General features: G+C 50.9%; 1 protein-coding gene across 3 annotated transcripts; it reads left to right on the forward strand.

The window, feature by feature from the left end:
- Positions 1-3718: 3718 nt before the first annotated feature.
- Positions 3719-15764, forward strand: ZBTB48 (zinc finger and BTB domain containing 48). 3 transcript variants are annotated; one of them, XM_073317209.1, is made up of 11 exons: positions 3719-3834; positions 4648-5400; positions 6598-6878; positions 9186-9297; positions 10247-10339; positions 11002-11088; positions 11482-11636; positions 12357-12493; positions 13563-13727; positions 14311-14399; positions 15404-15764. In XM_073317209.1, the coding sequence occupies exons 2-11, from the start codon at positions 4699-4701 to the stop codon at positions 15698-15700; spliced, it is 2118 nt and encodes a 705-aa protein (XP_073173310.1). In that variant the 5' UTR covers positions 3719-3834; positions 4648-4698; the 3' UTR covers positions 15701-15764. The 3 variants fall into 3 exon arrangements, with proteins under 3 accessions (XP_073173310.1, XP_073173309.1, XP_073173311.1); XM_073317208.1 differs by having other exon boundaries at positions 4696-5400; XM_073317210.1 differs by having other exon boundaries at positions 4696-4980.
- Positions 15765-16864: the final 1100 nt, after the last annotated feature.

Below are 16864 nucleotides of genomic sequence, written 5' to 3' on the forward strand. Positions count from 1 at the left end.
AGCACCATTCCCCAGACTTAATAATGAACTGTACTGAAAACATGCAACAACTTCTGGCATCTTCACCAACACCAAAAAAAGGGCTCAATTTTTTTTTAAAAACAGTGATTTCAGCCAACAGAGATGATTGCACAGAAGGGTCTCCTAGCACAGGGCCAATGCCACACAGACTGTGCAAATCAAGAGAGGTAGAAACTTACATAAATGGCCCCTTCTGGATGAACAAAGCAGGCATTTTGTGCCCAGACCAGTAATAGCGCGCACAATAGCATTCCCATATCACCATTCAGAGAGTGCAATTTAGACAGCAATGCTTCAAAGTTTGGCCCAAGCAGAAGGGAGAAGTCTGACGGGAATATACATAAGAGTCAAGCACTGGAAGGAAAGGGCTCCTGAAGGAGAACCTTGACCCCAGAAGTTAAAAAACAAAAACTAAAAGTCCTGGACCAGGGCAGTCATGCCCCATAAGAGCTGCCTTGTGGAGACTTTACTGGCCCATTGCAAAAACACTCACCAAAGACCCACCCCAGGCAGCACTGCTCACTTTGCTCAGCTGATACCAGTCCTTCCCAAAGCAGAGCTGGAGGCTTTATAGTACACTGGCATCCTAAAAGGAGGCTCTTCCTGACTCCCAGGATATCTGAGAAGGTAAAAAAAAAGTCAGGGATGGGAAGGGCTTTGGCAGTGCAGTGAGAATCCTCTGCCCATCTCTGATGCCCTCCACCCGAGGATCTCAAAGCAACTTATAAGTATTAATTAACCAACACTCCCAACCCTCTCTAAGGCCATTGTGGCTAGCATTACCCTCCCCCTTTCACAGATGTGAGGAACAAGACGGAGAGGTTACGAGACTTGCCCACAGCCAACAAGAAGTCAGTGCTGGGAACAGAACCCAGGCTCCCTGACTCCTGGTCCTGTACTTTAGCTAATAGAAGATACTTCCTCTCTGAATAATGTACCAGGGAGGAGGACAATAAGCACACACAATGCCCTCTCCTCTTCAGGTGACAGTAGCCAGAGAGGCTGTGTTCACATGCAGCATACTCTAATGGAGAAGCTGTCTAGAACACTCCTTGATTTATTTAGTGCTGCTGGCAGGACCCCGGCAACAGGCAGTAAAGCTGTTTTCCACACCATCAGGCTCCATTTCAGGATCTAATACCCTGTTATTGTCTACAAGCCACTGCAGTGGGTGCAGCACACCCAGTCCTCTGGAGAAAGAAAACACCACAGGCTGTTCAGAGGCAACCAAGGCATCCAGGAGTGCCAACATAACTCTCCCTGAGGCCTTGCATCAGTTTAACTAAATGGGTTTAATATCACTGACAATATGCTGACAAGATCTAAAGTGGAAGCCTGCCATTTGAGAGAGACATCCATTATCATACATAAATAAAGGAGAAGAGTGGCCCTGCAGGATTCCAGCCAGACTCCAGAAAGTTGCTGGGTTTCCCTTGTGACAACAGCTCTGTGCATTATTTCACTGAACTCCTTGACACAGAAACACACACACAAAGCAAAAGGTAATTCTGATCCATATCAGAGGTCAGAAGACAGTGATTCCTTCCAGACCTTTCAGACACCTACTCAACCCACAACAGCAAATGAGTGTTCATTCTTCCCACAGCTGAGAAGATGAGGGGTCGGATTAACAGCAGCAGTGAGCAGCTCAGGAGGCTCCTGCACAGAGATACCAAGGACCAAAAACCACATCCTCAAACTGGAGAAAGCAGACATCCTGATCGTAAAGGGAAATGAACCATCAAAGCTATGCACGGGTCTCATTGTCTGTTGGTGAGAGTTGGTGCAGCTATTTTGCCTTCAGTGGAGCTACACCAGTTAACACCAGAAGAAAATTTGATCCCAGAACTTGAAACTTCAAATTCTGGGCCGTCCATACTGGGTGTCACACAGCCCTCTCTGAAAAGATTCTCAGCCTCAGCTACACTACGGTTTGCAGCCTCTCGCTAACACATCGCTAAAACCCACTTCATCGGATGCATGGAGTGGAAAATACAGGAGCAGGTATAAATACACAGCACATGAAAAGATGGGAGTTGCCTTACCAAGAGGGGGATCAGTTGGTAAGGCAACTCCCATCTTTTCATGTATTTATACCTGCTCCTGTATTTTCCACTCCATGCATCCGATGAAGTGGGTTTTCACCCACGAAAGCTTATGCCCAAATAAATGTGTTAGTCTCTATGGTGCCTCAAGGACTCCTCGTTGTTTTTGCTGATACAGACTAACACGGCTCTAACAAGGCTGAAACCAGAAGCCTTTTAGATGGTCTCTGGGGAATCGCTCCCTGGAGTTCACACTTGCTCCTCTCTTGTGCTTTCTGACAAATCCCATGAGCCATGGTCCTCCTTAAAGTCTGGTTCCCTTTCAGTGGCATCGAGAGCCAGCACCCCCCACCCCGCCATGAACCTGCAGGAACCTCGAGAATTTGTTTGCTCTCCAGAGGGGCCAGGGCTGTGATCACTCAGGGCTTTCTTCCCGTGGAGAGCAGGGTTACATCGTCCACCCTGCTCAGGGGCTCCGGGCACAGCACTAGGCCAAAGCCAGCTGCCACAGGCACGGCCAGCGGCTCCCTCCGCCATCGCCCGGCAGGAACAGCCCAGGGACCACAGCGAGCCCGGCTGCAGCACCCCCCAGGGCACGGCTTGCTGCTGGGCGGCGGGGGGGGCAACAGGTTTGCCCCTGGTCATGGGGGGGGAATTGGGGACAGGGCTCAGCTGTGCCCCCCGGCTCACAACCCAGGCAACCCCCATGAGCCTCCCAGGCCCCGCGCTGCCCCTAGCCCCACAACCCACCCCCCATGACCCCTATCCTCGCTCCCCCTTCAGTCCCCCCAGACCCCCCCGTGACCCCCATCCTCGCTCCCCCTTCAGTCCCCCCAGACCCCCCCGTGACCCCCATCCTCGCTCCCCCCTTCAGTCCCCCCAGACCCCCCGTGACCCCCATCCTCGCTCCCCCCTTCAGTCCCCCCAGACCCCCCAGTGACCCCCATCCTCGCTCCCCCCTTCAGTCCCCCCAGACCCCCCAGTGACCCCCATCCTCGCTCCCCCCTTCAGTCCCCCCAGACCCCCCCGTGATCCCCATCCTCGCTCCCCCTTCAGTCCCCCCAGACCCCCCCGTGATCCCCATCCTCGCTCCCCCCTTCAGTCCCCCCAGACCCCCCCGGGACCCCCATTCTCGCTCCCCCTTCAGTCCCCCCAGACCCCCCCGGGACCCCCATCCTCGCTCCCCCCTTCAGTCCCCCCAGACCCCCCCGTGATCCCCATCCTCGCTCCCCCCTTCAGTCCCCCCAGACCCCCCCGGGACCCCCATCCTCGCTCCCCCCTTCAGTCCCCCCAGACCCCCCCGGGACCCCCATCCTCGCTCCCCCCTTCAGTCCCCCCAGACCCCCCCGGGACCCCCATCCTCGCTCCCCCCTTCAGTCCCCCCAGACCCCCCCGGGACCCCCATCCTCGCTCCCCCCTTCAGTCCCCCCAGACCCCCCCGGGACCCCCATCCTCGCTCCCCCCTTCAGTCCCCCCAGACCCCCCCGGGACCCCCATCCTCGCTCCCCCCTTCAGTCCCCCCAGACCCCCCCGGGACCCCCATCCTCGCTCCCCCCTTCAGTCCCCCCCGGGACCCCCATCCTCAGTCCCCCCATCCCCCGTCGGGACTCAGAGGCCCCGCCCCGCCCCGCCCCGCCCCGTCACGTCCCGTCACGTCCGGCGCTTCCCCAAGATGGCGGCGGCCCGGCTCCCGCAGTAGCCGCGCTCGGTTCCCTGTCGGGCCCTCGGGCGCCCCCTGTCCCGTGCCGGGGCCCGCCCGCCCGCGGAGGTGGGGGGACCTTGGCGCGGGGCGGTGTCCCCCCCAGGGGCGGGCCGGAGGGGTTGGGGGGGAGGCGATTTCCCCCCCCAGGGGCGGGCCGGGGTGGTGGGGTTGGGGGGGGAGGTGATGTCCCCCCCCCCCCCAGGGGCGGACCGGAGGGGTTGGCGGGGGGGGGGAGGCGATTTCCCCCCCCCCCCCCAGGGGCGGACCGGACCGGACCGGAGGGGTTGGGGGGGAGGTGATGTCCCCCCCCCCCCAGGGGCGGACCGGAGGGGTTGGCGGGGGGGGGGAGGCGATTTCCCCCCACCAGGGGCGGGGCGGACCGGACCGGACCGGACCGGAGGGGTTGGGGGGGAGGTGATGTCCCCCCCCCCCCCAGGGGCGGACCGGAGGGGTTGGCGGGGGGGGGAGGCGATTTCCCCCCACCAGGGGCGGACCGGACCGGACCGGAGGGGTTGGGGGGGAGGTGATGTCCCCCGCCCCCCAGGGGCGGACCAGAGGGGTTGGCGGGGGGGGGAGGCGATTTCCCCCCACCAGGGGCGGGGCGGACCGGACCGGACCGGAGGGGTTGGGGGGGAGGTGATGTCCCCCGCCCCCCAGGGGCGGACCAGAGGGGTTGGCAGGGGGGAGGCGATGTCGTCCCGTCCCCCCCAGGGGCGGGTTGGCGGGGGAGCAGGCGACGTCCCCCCGCAGGGGTGGGCCGGAGGGATTGCGGGGGAGGCGATGTCTCTCCCGGGGTGGACTGGAGGGGATGCCTCCTGGGGAGGGTGACCTGGAGCCTCCCCCCCCCCCAGCTGCTTTCTTTTCTGCCTCCCCTGGCAGCCCTTGGCCCAAGCGCCGCTGGCTCACCCCCGCCTCCTCTCCCTGCAGACCATGGATGGCTCCTTTGTCCAGCACAGTGTCCGTGTCCTGCAGGAGCTGAACAAGCAGCGGGAGAAGGGCCAGTACTGTGATGCTACCCTGGACGTGGGCGGGCTGGTGTTCAAAGCCCACTGGAGCGTCCTGGCTTGCTGCAGCTGCTTCTTCCAGAGTTTGTACGGAGATGGAGCCTCCAGCAGCATCATTCTCCCTGAGAGCTTTGCGGAGATCTTTGAGCTCCTGCTGGACTTCTTCTACACTGGACACCTCGCACTTACCTCAGAGAACCGGGAGAAGGTGCTTGTCGCTGCCAAGGAACTTTGTGTCCCTGAAGCTGTGGAGCTGTGTCAGAGCTTCAAGCCCAAATGCTTTGATGGCAGTGATCTAAACAACCGGTGCCTTCACGAGAAAGGTCCTAGGGAAGATCTTAATGGTCACTTAAAGCAGCCAACAGACTCGGACGGAGAAGAAGCTATCAAAGCCTTGTCTAAAGCTAATGTTGCTAGTGAAGCCAGCCCCAGCTGCTGCACTAGGAGAGCCAAACTAACCCAGGGACCAAGTGGGAGCCCGTCTCTTCTTAGGGAAAGGCTTAAAAGGGCTGTTAAAACAAATGCATTGAGCAATTCAGGTGAAGTAAAGAACACCCAGGAATGTAAAGAAATAAAAAGGCCACCTAAAAGAGGAGGCACTGAAGACAGAGGCATCAGCAATGAGGTGGTGCGTGGAGCATGTCCTAACAGGGTTTCTTTTATGAACTAAGAAACTACTCTCCTTAGAACTAAAGGTTTAAAACTTAAGCAGGGAGAGATTTGCTCCTGAAAACTGAGCATCAAGCATATAGGATGTCTGCTAATCTCAACAGAGCCAGTGTGATAAGAGGGCAAGGATGGTGGTTTAAGTACAGGAGTGGGACTCAGGAGATGTGGGTTCTATTCCTGACTCTGCCACAGAATTGCTGTGTGTCCTTGAACAGGTCACTTAATCTCTGTGGACCTTAGTGTCCCCCCATTTGTAAAAGAGGGAAAAGGTTGACCTATATCTCAGGGAGACTGAGGCTTAATTGACTACTATTTGTAACTACTTTGAGCTCCACAAATGCAGGCTATTGCAGAGTACAAAGTATTTGATACTTTTCATATTAATTGGGTTAATTACTTTCCTAGACCAAAGCCAACACACCTGAAATTCTTAATGAGTTTGTGTATTCAAAAAGGAAGAAACTGGACATCTTAAATTTAAAGAAGTACTTTGGCTCAAAGACATGATAAAATTTCATTATGAAATTATTTTAAGGTCAGGAACTTCAGAACCACTGAACAGAAATACCTTCTTGTGCAGTGTATATTGGCCCTTTGAGAGTCAGTATTTCAGGAGGCTAATGAGACACACTGGCTGGAGTTTGAAGAGGGCTGGGTAACTCTTCGATGGCTAATAACTGTTTCTATACGAGCTAAGATAATGGGTTCAGGGTGTTGTTGGCAAAGACAGGGACTGATTCCTGTGTACAGCAACAGAGTTTAGTTTCGTTAGGTTTTAAAAAAAATCAGACTAGCCAGGAAGCAGTTTACATCAGCTGCTGCAAAAGATGCAGAGATACTTGTCAGGAGGCGTGTGACTGGGTGAGTGTTTGCAGGGTGGGAAAGTTATCCTCTTACAGCACTAGAACAAGCTAAACATGTACAGTAGACAAGAGTCAGACTCTGCCCTGTGGGAGTTATTGGGAAATGTTCTTAGTCAAATCCACTGAGTTTGTTTTATTTTCCTGAGAGCGTCTTGTCATCAGACAATGGTGCTGTCCACAAGCTCCAGAATTTAGCTGACTTCTAAGATATTGCAGTACCGCTGTAGATACGATTTCTTGTTCTGTCTAAGGTGCTCATTGAGTTAACGTAATGGCTCCCTGTTCCATCGCAGTGGGAAATGCAGGTTGTTCAAGTCTCTGATGACGTGGCAGCAGAAGATGATGGAGAAGTTCATGAGGAAACAGGTGAAGATTACATTCCTGAGAAAAAGACCCTGAGGACCAGAAAGAAATCAAATTTGGCAAAAAAGCCTCTCAGTTCGGAGCCTGCAGGGAATGCTGGGCTGGTAGAGGCTGGGACTCCTGGGAACAGAAAAGGTACAGCTGTGCCGGTTGAATGCCCCACATGTCATAAAACCTTCCTCAGCAAATATTATCTAAAAGTGCACAACAGGTAAACGTTTCTGATTTTTATTCCTGTACCTTACCCACAGTAAGAGGGACCTGTGCCCTGACTGGCTTCCCGCAGGGCTGGGCTATACAGAGCAGTCGTACTGAGTAGCTGAACTTGAGCTCATTTCTGAACTTAAACACACGGGTTTAGGCTATGAAATAATAGTACTGGGAGGCAGGCGAGACCTGAGAGAATAGTCTCTGCCTGTAGGAGTCTTTTACTTGTTCAGAGAAAGCTCCAGTTCCAGGATGGAAAACCTCCTGGGGTACTGAGGATCTTTGCTAGAGGAAGCACCTAGTCCTAGCATTTCCCAGCTGCCTTTTTACGTTTTGCTGGATCACATTTCCTGTTTGCAGTTGGCCAGGGGCAGATACCAGTAAGACCCTCCGTATAGACACTTGGAGTCACTTTTTGGCATTGTGACCCTTTCAGCACTAACTGGGGTACTGAACCCAGCTAGCTGTTAGGGCTTCAGTTGGGGGTGAGAAAAACAACTTCTTGAAATGTGCTGAATTTATGAGTGTCTGAAATGTCTCTAAAGCACATCCAGCCTGCCATCTGATTTAATCCGACGCTCAAGCTCCCACTGGGGAGCAAGGTCTGGGGCTTGATCTGCTCCAGCTGGGCAGTGGGGTCGGGGGCCCCTCCGTTCGCACGTGCTGCGACTCCAGGAAGCAGCAGCATGTCCCCTCTCCGGCTCCTACGCGTAGGGGAAGCCAGCGGGCTCCGCACACTGCCTCCGCCCCAAGCCCCTCCCCTGCAGCTCTCATTGGCTGGGAACTGTGGAGCGGCACCTGTGGACGGGGTAGCGTGCAGAGCTGCCTGGCTGCACCTCCGCATAGGAGCCAGAGGGGAGACATGCCGCAGCTTCCGGGAGCTGCTTGAGGTAAGCGCTGCCTGGAGCCTGCACCCCGATCCCCCTCCTGTGCCCCAACCTCCTGCCCCAGCCCTTATCCAAGTCCCATCCTCCAAACCCCTCAGTCCCAGCTTGGAGCACCCTCCTGCACTCCAAACCCCTCATCCCCATCGCCTGCACCCTCAGCCAGAGCCTTCATCCCCTCCCCTCGCACTCCCCAGAGCCCCCTCCTGCACCCTGAACTCCTAATTTCTGGTCCCACCCTAGAGCCCTAACCCCTGGCCAGAGCCCTCACCCCTTCCTGCACTCCAACTCCAATTTCATGAGCATTCGTGGCCCGCCATACAATTTCCATACCCAGATGTGGCCCTCGGGCCAAAAAGTTTGCTCACCTGAAGGTTTGAGTAAATAACTCCTCTCAAGCCTCTTCCACTCTCTCAAGTCTGGGCTGGAGATCAGTATAGCTCGAACGGAGATAAGAGCTTGTCTGTGTCGAGGGGCTGTTACAGGAGATGCAGCACCTGGGAGCAGATCTCAGCGCAAGTGCAGAGGAACTGCCACCTGTTAAAATTTGATCAGCCTCTGTACGTGGAGCTGCCTAGACTTGCTTGTTGTTAAAAACAACTTTAAAACAATCCTAGAGCCGGAGGGTGAATGGAGCTCTTAGCCCTATAGCAACAAGGGAAAAATATGGTGTAGGACTTCAGAGTGGTAACTAATGCCTAAAGGGAGAGCTAGCCCACAGTAGCCGCAGGAGGAGGGAGCTCCAGGTTCCTTCTTTAAAATGCAGACACAGGTCTGTGACAGTCACCTTAGGTTCACAGGTCAGCATTTCCTACCTTAAACTGCAGCATGTTAGTGGGGGACAGAGAGCATGACTGAGATGATGGCTGTCTTCTGGAGAAGCCAAGGGTGAGCATTCTGCAGGAGAGCCTTGGTGAACTGATGCTCTGAAATACCATGGGAGCAGCAAACCGGCTTCCTAAAGGACAGCATTCAGAAGGGTCTCTTAGGATTTTAAGCTGTATTGTAACAACTTTGACCACAGATAATGTGTTGGTATGAACAACATTTAACTATGTCTGAGTTTATAAAGTTTTTATTGTCCCCTGGCTCCAAATAGCTGGCTGAAAATGAGCAGTGCTTCACTAGCCTCTTTTAAACTAGGCTATGATGGGGAGTGTGGACCTAGAAATGACACTGAGTCGAGTGAAGGTCCTGTAACTGTTCATGAAGCCTCTCAAGCCACAGGACAGATTTGGTTAATTGTGAAAATAACCCATTGTCTCTGTGAGTCTGCTTCTCCAGCGTAAAACAGTTCAGACTACTAGCATCCTGGCTGTAACTTGGGATCCTGTTGTGTGAGTGGCTCCCTAATCTGTCCCAAGGAAATATTTGTCTTTGCTGTTAAAGACTGAGAATTACAGATACTCTGTTTGTATTCCTTTTAGGAAACACACTGGAGAAAAGCCATTTGAATGTTCCAAATGTGGTAAATGTTATTTTAGGAAGGAGAATCTGCTGGAGCATGAAGCTAGGAACTGTATGAACCGTTCGGAGCAGGTACTTCTGGGAACTGTCAAGGGAGGAGCAGGAGACAGCAGCTGTTAAATTGTTAAAGCAGCAGCTCAAACATAGCATGTCTACAGCCACTTGCTTTGTTTGCTTCTTGCCTAGAGCTGTAACCTGAGCTGTCTATCCAGAGAAAGACTTCTCTGGGGGTGCCATGTGGTAAGAGTTTGGGTCCAACACTGGGAGGCTAGAATAAAATAACTTCTGTTTAGATTAAGGAGTTTCTATAAAATGGGACATTGTGTGCATTGATGCTCTGTGCAGTGCTGGGTCTGTTACATCCACTGCCTTTCTGTGCTGATGGGAAGTTAGACAAACGCTGGCTAGTTTAGAGAAGGATGTGTCCCTCTGGCAAACCAAGGCCATCTCACCAGGAAATAAACACTAGGCATAGCAGTAAATCCTGTGAGTTTGTCCATTTTGCTGGGCAGTTGGGAACATGAGCAGAATTAGAGCCTCCACTGCAGCGTCCTAGAACCAAGATCAACCTCAGCCATTGAAATTCAGAATAACATTGAAACTACTTCATCTGTCCTCTGCTGTCTGCCAGCTGAGCTTCCTGCGGAAGCGTGTACCGGTCTCGTGTGGGCCGTGGACAGTGACTTGCAGCAAGAAAGCGAGGGTTGGTGCAGCATGTGTAGTCCCCACTTGCTTTGGTTTGGGTTTTTGGGACAAATATTGGAGTTTGGTATAACCCGAATATTCTGACTGTGTATTATAAAGAGGACATAATGTTTACAGGTCACATGCCAAACAGTGTCCTAACCGAGCTCTCAAACTGTGAGGAGTCTGCATTCTGATATGCCCCTGTTTCCTATGCCAGGTTTTTGCTTTATCTTCTGTCCCCTTTGCCTGTGTCCTTCCTTTCTTGCCTCTCCATAAGCAGAGCTGCTTTTTCATAAGGGTCTCGCTGACTATCTCCTCTCCTCCTGTCTTTCAGGTTTTCACCTGTTCAGTCTGCCAGGAGATATTTAAGAGGCGAATGGAATTACGGCTGCACATGGTGTCACACACCGGGGAAATGCCTTATAAGGTCAGCACAGTGGGCCCTTGAGCATTCCTGGAAATGACTGAGAGATGCTGTCATGAAAAGAAAGAGGGGCATGTGTGCAAAGATGCCTTTCTATTCTGGGGTTGAAGGACTGACCGCACCCAGCCAGGCCTTGCACTGAGAGCATGCACCACCTTGTGGCAGTGACTCAAGGAATTTGGGCTGGTGCTGTGGACGTGCATAGGTCACTGGGCTGCTGCCTACACCTTAAGAATATTGTTTTGGTTTATTCCCTTCCTTTTATGGCAGCTGCATTTATCCTGTGTCTTAAAGTACTGATCCCACCGATCCCTTCTTCCTGTCGCCAGACCATAGATGTGCTCCATGTATCACTCATCTCCTTGATAAAGGGCATGTATCTTGGAGGGGAAAATGCAGCACAGAGCCCAAGGATTATAGCCTGGGTGTGAGTGCCAAGGATGCACCTGGAGCTTTGGGGGCTTGCGTGTGGTTACATGTTGTAGGCAAGTGGAAAGGCACTGGGGAAGGATTTTATGTCTTTTCTCTTCTTTCTCCTTGGCCAAGCCCCTTTGGCCAAGCTCCTTTGGCCTCTCTGCATTAGTGAAACCGTAAGCTCTTCTAACTCAGTTACGGTAAGTTATCTGGAAATGGCCAGAGGCTGACTCTTGTCTCATGTATTTCAGTGTCCCTCCTGTGTACAACAGTTCATGCAAAAGAAGGATCTTCAAAGCCATATGATAAAGTTACATGGTGCTCCAAAACCACATGCGGTAAGGAGGGGCAAGACTAATGTGGGGTGGGCAGAGCTGACATTTTGGGAGTAAAACATGGAATGGGTCGATGGCAATCTTGAATTATTACAGAGGGAGGAGGGATGCTAGTGCAGTGGCATGAGGCAGTGATGGATAATCAAAGGATCCTAACTTTCATCTGGTCCTAGTGTGGTGGCGTGCCAGGCAAAGAACATCAGCTGGGTTGACTCTGTAATTTAGAAGCTGGCAGCCTCTAATCCTCATCTGGAGGAGACCTGTGTCCACCAGAGGCTTGGCCTGGGCCTTGCGCTTTTGCTCTTGGCTGTAGTCTCTGGGAAGTCAGTTCCCTGAGCGCGTGACAGAACTCCTGCTGTTGGCCTCTGATCTTAATCCCTCCCTGTGGACTTGTAGTGCTCTGCCTGCTCCAAATGTTTCCTGTCTCGAACGGAGTTGCGCCTTCATGAGGCATTCAAGCACCGAGGAGAGAAACTTTTTGTCTGCGAGGAGTGTGGGCACAGGGCTTCGAGTCGCAATGGCTTACAGATGCACATCAAGGCTAAACACAGGTAAGGCACAAGCGTAGGCATATCCTTCAGCCCCATCTACTGTCCGTCTTCCTTGCTGACCTGCTGATCTCTGGAACACATTGCAGGGACCAGTCCTGCAGAGGCCAGGAGATGGACTAGGCGAGACAGGGATAGGCACCACCCCGTTGAGTGGTCTTGGCCCTGGAGGGCAAATTATAAACGCCCCTTGAGAAATAGTACCACGGAAGGCCAGCACTTGGTTCTGCAAGAACTGGCCAGCACTGCCTCTTCCCCCAGAGATGTAGCTTACCCATATGCTGTTTGCAGTTTGTGTGGCTTCCGTTGGCTCAGTCTGTTCATTGTCTTTGGAAGCTGATCATCATGAAGCCAGATACAGTAATTGCCTGTTCTTTAGGTCACCGACACATTTCAGCACTGTTTTGTTCATGCTCCCTGTCAGTATGGGTCCCTAGAACTTGCTGTAACATCTGAGGGCTAAGAGACTCTGGCTTCTGCTCTTTGTACCTATAGACTGGTCTAGGATATTAATCACAGTTCTTGGACCTCTTCAAGTCCTTGTTTTGAGGGAGGTTTGAAACAGGATTGAATTCAGGAACTTTGGAACAGCGGTGAAAGCTGACTTAACTCCCAGGGGGTCTAACCCTTCTAATGGAGAGCTGTGGGTCGGGGTTGTTTCCCCAACCAAAGAGACTCTTCAGGACGGGAACAAACTGAACACGGTTCTCATTGTCCTTCCAGAAACGAGCGCCCCTATGTGTGTGAGTTCTGCCATCACGCCTTCACCCAGAAAGCCAACCTCAACATGCACCTCCGCACGCACACGGGCGAGAAGCCTTTCCAGTGCCATCTCTGTGGGAAGACTTTCAGGACACAAGGTACAGACAGGATCCTTTGCTTGGCTTGCCAAGCTGGCTGTCGTTACAGCTCCTCCTTCCAGCCCTTGGAGAGCTGCAGCACTTGGTGCACATTATTCCACTGCCAGGGCCCAAGCACTGAATGTGTTACCTGAGCAGGGGGTGTTCTAACGGGCCAGACCACAGGTCCATCTGGTACTCTGCCTCTAGCAGCATCAGTACCTGATAGCTTCAGGGGAGGGTCATAGTAAGCAAGCCTTTTTGAGACGCTGTACAATTCTTTCCTGCCCCCTTGGGGCTCATACTGTGTGATACTGCCTCAGGAATAAGAAAAGGAAAACATAATAGAAGCTAAAACCTCTTACCAGCTGGGAGGGAGGGAGAAGTGGCCTGTGGTAGCCAGACAGTATGGCAGCTGCTTTTTTCCCAGACTTAAGGCCAGCTACCAGAAAAGCATGCTGGGAAATAGCAGCTAAGGGAAGAGTTGAAATCCCCCTCCCACCTTTCTGGATGTTGAAGTTCTAGGAGGGAAAATGTATCCCAGTGTTTTCAGAGCTGAAACCTGGTATATTTGAAGACTTTTTTTTTTTTTTAAACGTATCAAAAGTAAAATGTTCAGCTGTTTTCCAGACATCAGCTGTGTCCTCTGCTCAAAGTTCACTGCATGTCATGGCAGCGCTGAAGTAGATTTTATAGGTCTATCCTAGCGCTTAAATAACTTGTGCAGATTTTTTAAGATGTTACATATTTCTGTCCTTTTTGAAATACAACATTTGTCTCCTCCCGTCTGCCCGTGCAGTGAGTTCCATAAGTTACTGCACGAAGCTAACAAATTAACTTACTTATTTAATTGAGCATCCCCTTATTCTTTTATGCCTGGACACTGTGGAGGAGAGAGACTGACCACTCTTTCAGTTAAGGTATTGGGAACCATAAAACAGTGAATTCCCATTTGCATCTTTTCTAAAACCGTTAAGAAAATAGTGTCTGAAGGCTATGCAGGCTCTGTAGCGGGCATAAGAAATGGCAGGAACTCTGTGGTAAAGTTTCTGTACACGAAGGATAAATTTCTTGTCTTTCATCTGTATAGCAAGTCTGGATAAGCACAACCGCACACACACTGGTGAACGCCCCTTCAGCTGTGAGTTTTGTGATCAGAGGTTCACGGAGAAAGGGCCCCTTCTGAGGCACATTGCTAGCAGGCATCAGGAAGGAAGACCACATTTCTGCCAGATCTGTGGGAAAACATTCAAAGGTAATGCCCATTACAGCAATGCTGCTGCATCCTCCTGCACAGGAGTTATGAGGCCTCTAATTTGCCTTGAGCCTCTTTGTCTTAATTCATAGTGACCATGCAAGTGCTTGTCAGGGAATTGGGACATTCTGTTTGCCTGCTGTGGCAATCAGAGGCAAATACATGTCCGACTCTTAAAACTGATTGCAGAACAGAAGTGGATCCAGTATTTCTGTGTTTTGTCGAACATCGAGTCTCTTGCAGGGATTCTTACGTCCATTGCTGATGCAATATTCAGCAAAACTGTGTTAGTGAAAGCAGAGCAATGGATGGGCAGGAAGGGGAGAGAACCCTTCTCCTTCAAGCTTTCCTGTGACTTAACTGGCCAAGTTTGAGGCTTCAACTCTTCAAAAAGGAATCTCCCTTTCACCATGTCCTGAGATAGCAGGATTGTCATCATGTCCCTTGCCAGGGTAACATTTCCAATGTAGCTCAGGCCTATGATGGTTTAACTCAAGAACTCTTTGTTGCAGTGTTCAGACCATGCATTGTTGCCACGTTCAGCCAAGTGGCTAATAAATGGTTTCTAACTTTCCCTTCTCAGCTGTTGAACAGTTGCGTGTCCATGTTCGCAGACACAAAGGAGTGAGGAAGTTTGAATGCACTGAATGTGGTTACAAGTTCACCCGACAAGTAAGGGGTTTTCCTAATTCCACTTGCAATGAGCAAGTCTAAGCTCGGTTGAGTCACCAACTTCCTATTTGCAAAGAGATGAACAGAATTAGTCTTATAAAGTGGTGTATTTCTTCGGGAGGGAAAACACGGGTCCTAAACTGAAGCATGTTCACTGTCTATTGTAGACAAGAATGAAGCAGAGCAGCACTTGGAGTGTCTGAGCTGCCGACTGCTCCGGCAGGGGTGAAAAGGGCAGTGCCAGTTAGTACCCTTGTTCCTTTGACTAAGTTTTCCCTCTGTAACCCCACCAAAAATCTCATCTCATTTACTAAAACCAAAGTCCTTGGGGAGGGAGAGAGGAAGCAAAGGAAGAGATTTCCATGGACAGGTGACATCACACTCAGATTAAAAACCCCAAAAGAATGAAATGCTTTAATAAATATTTGAGGCAACCATACTATGAAAGCAGGTCACTAAACCTAAATCTAGTGTGAAATATGGGCCTCTGCTTTTTGCTCCCAGCCTGGGTAGTGGCTGTGATGGATGATAAACTAGTGAGGATTGAGTCCCTGCTAGAGCAGCCTGGAAGACTTCAAAAATAGGACTTTCTTTCCTCCTAGCTCTATCTGCCATTCCCTCCGCACAGCTGGAATCCTGCTCCATGGCACTGCTTTGCTGCCTTAAAGAGAAAAGACTAAGTTACCACCTTTTCTCTTATAGAGGAAGTGTTAGAAACAGAAGTTTCTATGGAAGAGCTACTCCAGCCTTGTCTTCTTACCTGTTGCCATTTCCCCCCCCTTCCTACAGCCTTTTGGGAGGAGGGGGTCTGTTCTCCTATAGTTGTGAATTCACTGTGTGCATTTATTTCCCTGCGTGCTTTCTACACCCCTAGTGCTAATTAGACCCAACTTCTTATGCCACCAACATTCCTGCACCCTGGACCTTATTCCTCACCAAGAGGAGACTCTGCTGTGCATGTTTTAGGTGGGTAATGATGGACTTTGATTGCTCTTCTTTTAAAGGCCCACTTGAGGCGCCACATGGAGATTCATGACAGGGTTGAAAACTACAACCCCCGGCAGAGAAAGCTGCGGAACCTGATCATTGAGGATGAAAAAGCTGTTGTGGTAGCCCTCCAGCCCCCCCATGAATTAGAGGTGGGGCCTGCAGAAGTCATTGTGGAATCCCTCTCTCACAGCTCCCTGGGGGAAGCGATCCCTGTACAGAGACTATGTTCAAATGAGACCTTCTCTATGACAGATGTTATTGAACAATCTCTTATCATTACTACAACGATCCCTGAAGATTGTGAAACATAGCACTTATGTCCTTGTACACACCTTTCCCTCTCAAAAGATAAATAAAATGAAGTGTTAAGTTGGACTAACTGTTCACAAGGGCTTGATGTCTGTGTTTCAAAGCCTACATTCTCAAATGCCTCTTGCTTTAAAAATATCATACTTATACTGAGCTTTAAGGGGTGGGGAATAGTGTCTAGCTAAGTGCTCAGCTGGCAGAGGGGCACAAACTAGGGACTTGACAGCTTACCTGTTAATGAACCAAATGTAAGTGAGCAGAATAAATCTTCCCAGGTTGACATAATTTTGTATTCCCTTGTGCCTATTACTGTCAGCTACCTTTTCAATAGAAGAACCTGACTTTTGGAAAGATGTTGCCTTTTACAGACTTGTTTAGAAAAGTAGTTTGCTTTGGGGGGAAATGCAGCCCCCCCATTACTCCAGCACTGTGGCAGTAACAAGCAGAATGCCTCCTGTAAACCATCCTTCTGGTAGGCATTAGTAGATATAATGAAACTTCACTCCTTACAACTGCCATACTTGATGTTAGTGTCTATGTATTGGTCACACTTGCGTACAAGTCCATGGCTCTTGATCTCCCTGAGGCAGCTGGGTTGAAGTGTGGCTTTATACAACCCAATACCATGAACAGCATACCAAACTTAGCCTTCATGTAAGAACTAGGTAAAGTTGTTTAGTAATCCTATTTTTGCTAAGGTGACTCCAGCACCAGCTTTGGATAGTTTAACTGAGGCTGCATTTATCAGAATCACCTAAGCAAATTAAGTACCCTGATCCTACTGAATTTTAATTGGAATTAGGTATCAAGCTCCATTGAAAAATCACAGGTTTAATGACTAATAAAGGAACAGCAAATGCATGAAAACTCAAAGCTAATCAGTCTCTCCAAGAGTGCACTTACTTCTCCACCGCTGCCTTGTTAGATCAGTAATGCAGAAAGACCCTCTAAAATGTTAGCTCTCTATGGAGAGATGAGCCTAATACCTGCTATGAATGAGATTGCCGGAGGAAAAGTGTGATTGTGTATAGTCCATGTATGCAATATTGTAGCTGTGTTGGTGCCAGGATGTTAGAGATCAACTTGTTGGTGAGAGAAACTGGCTTATACAGAGCTCTTATTACCTCACTCCCCCTCTCTCTCGCCTATATTCCACTATCTCCTTG

Source organism: Lepidochelys kempii, chromosome 18 (genome assembly GCF_965140265.1).
Source record: "Lepidochelys kempii isolate rLepKem1 chromosome 18, rLepKem1.hap2, whole genome shotgun sequence".
In the NCBI taxonomy this organism is placed as follows: Eukaryota; Metazoa; Chordata; order Testudines; family Cheloniidae; genus Lepidochelys; species Lepidochelys kempii.

Coding starts and splice junctions, on each gene's coding strand:
- ZBTB48 (XM_073317209.1), top strand. CDS start 4,699: ATGGATGGCTCCTTTGTCCAGCACAGTGTCCGTGTCCTGCAGGAGCTG. Junction 5,401..6,597: donor GAGGCATCAGCAATGAGGTG/GTGCGTGGAGCA, acceptor GTTCCATCGCAG/TGGGAAATGCAGGTTGTTCA. Junction 9,298..10,246: donor GTATGAACCGTTCGGAGCAG/GTACTTCTGGGA, acceptor CCTGTCTTTCAG/GTTTTCACCTGTTCAGTCTG.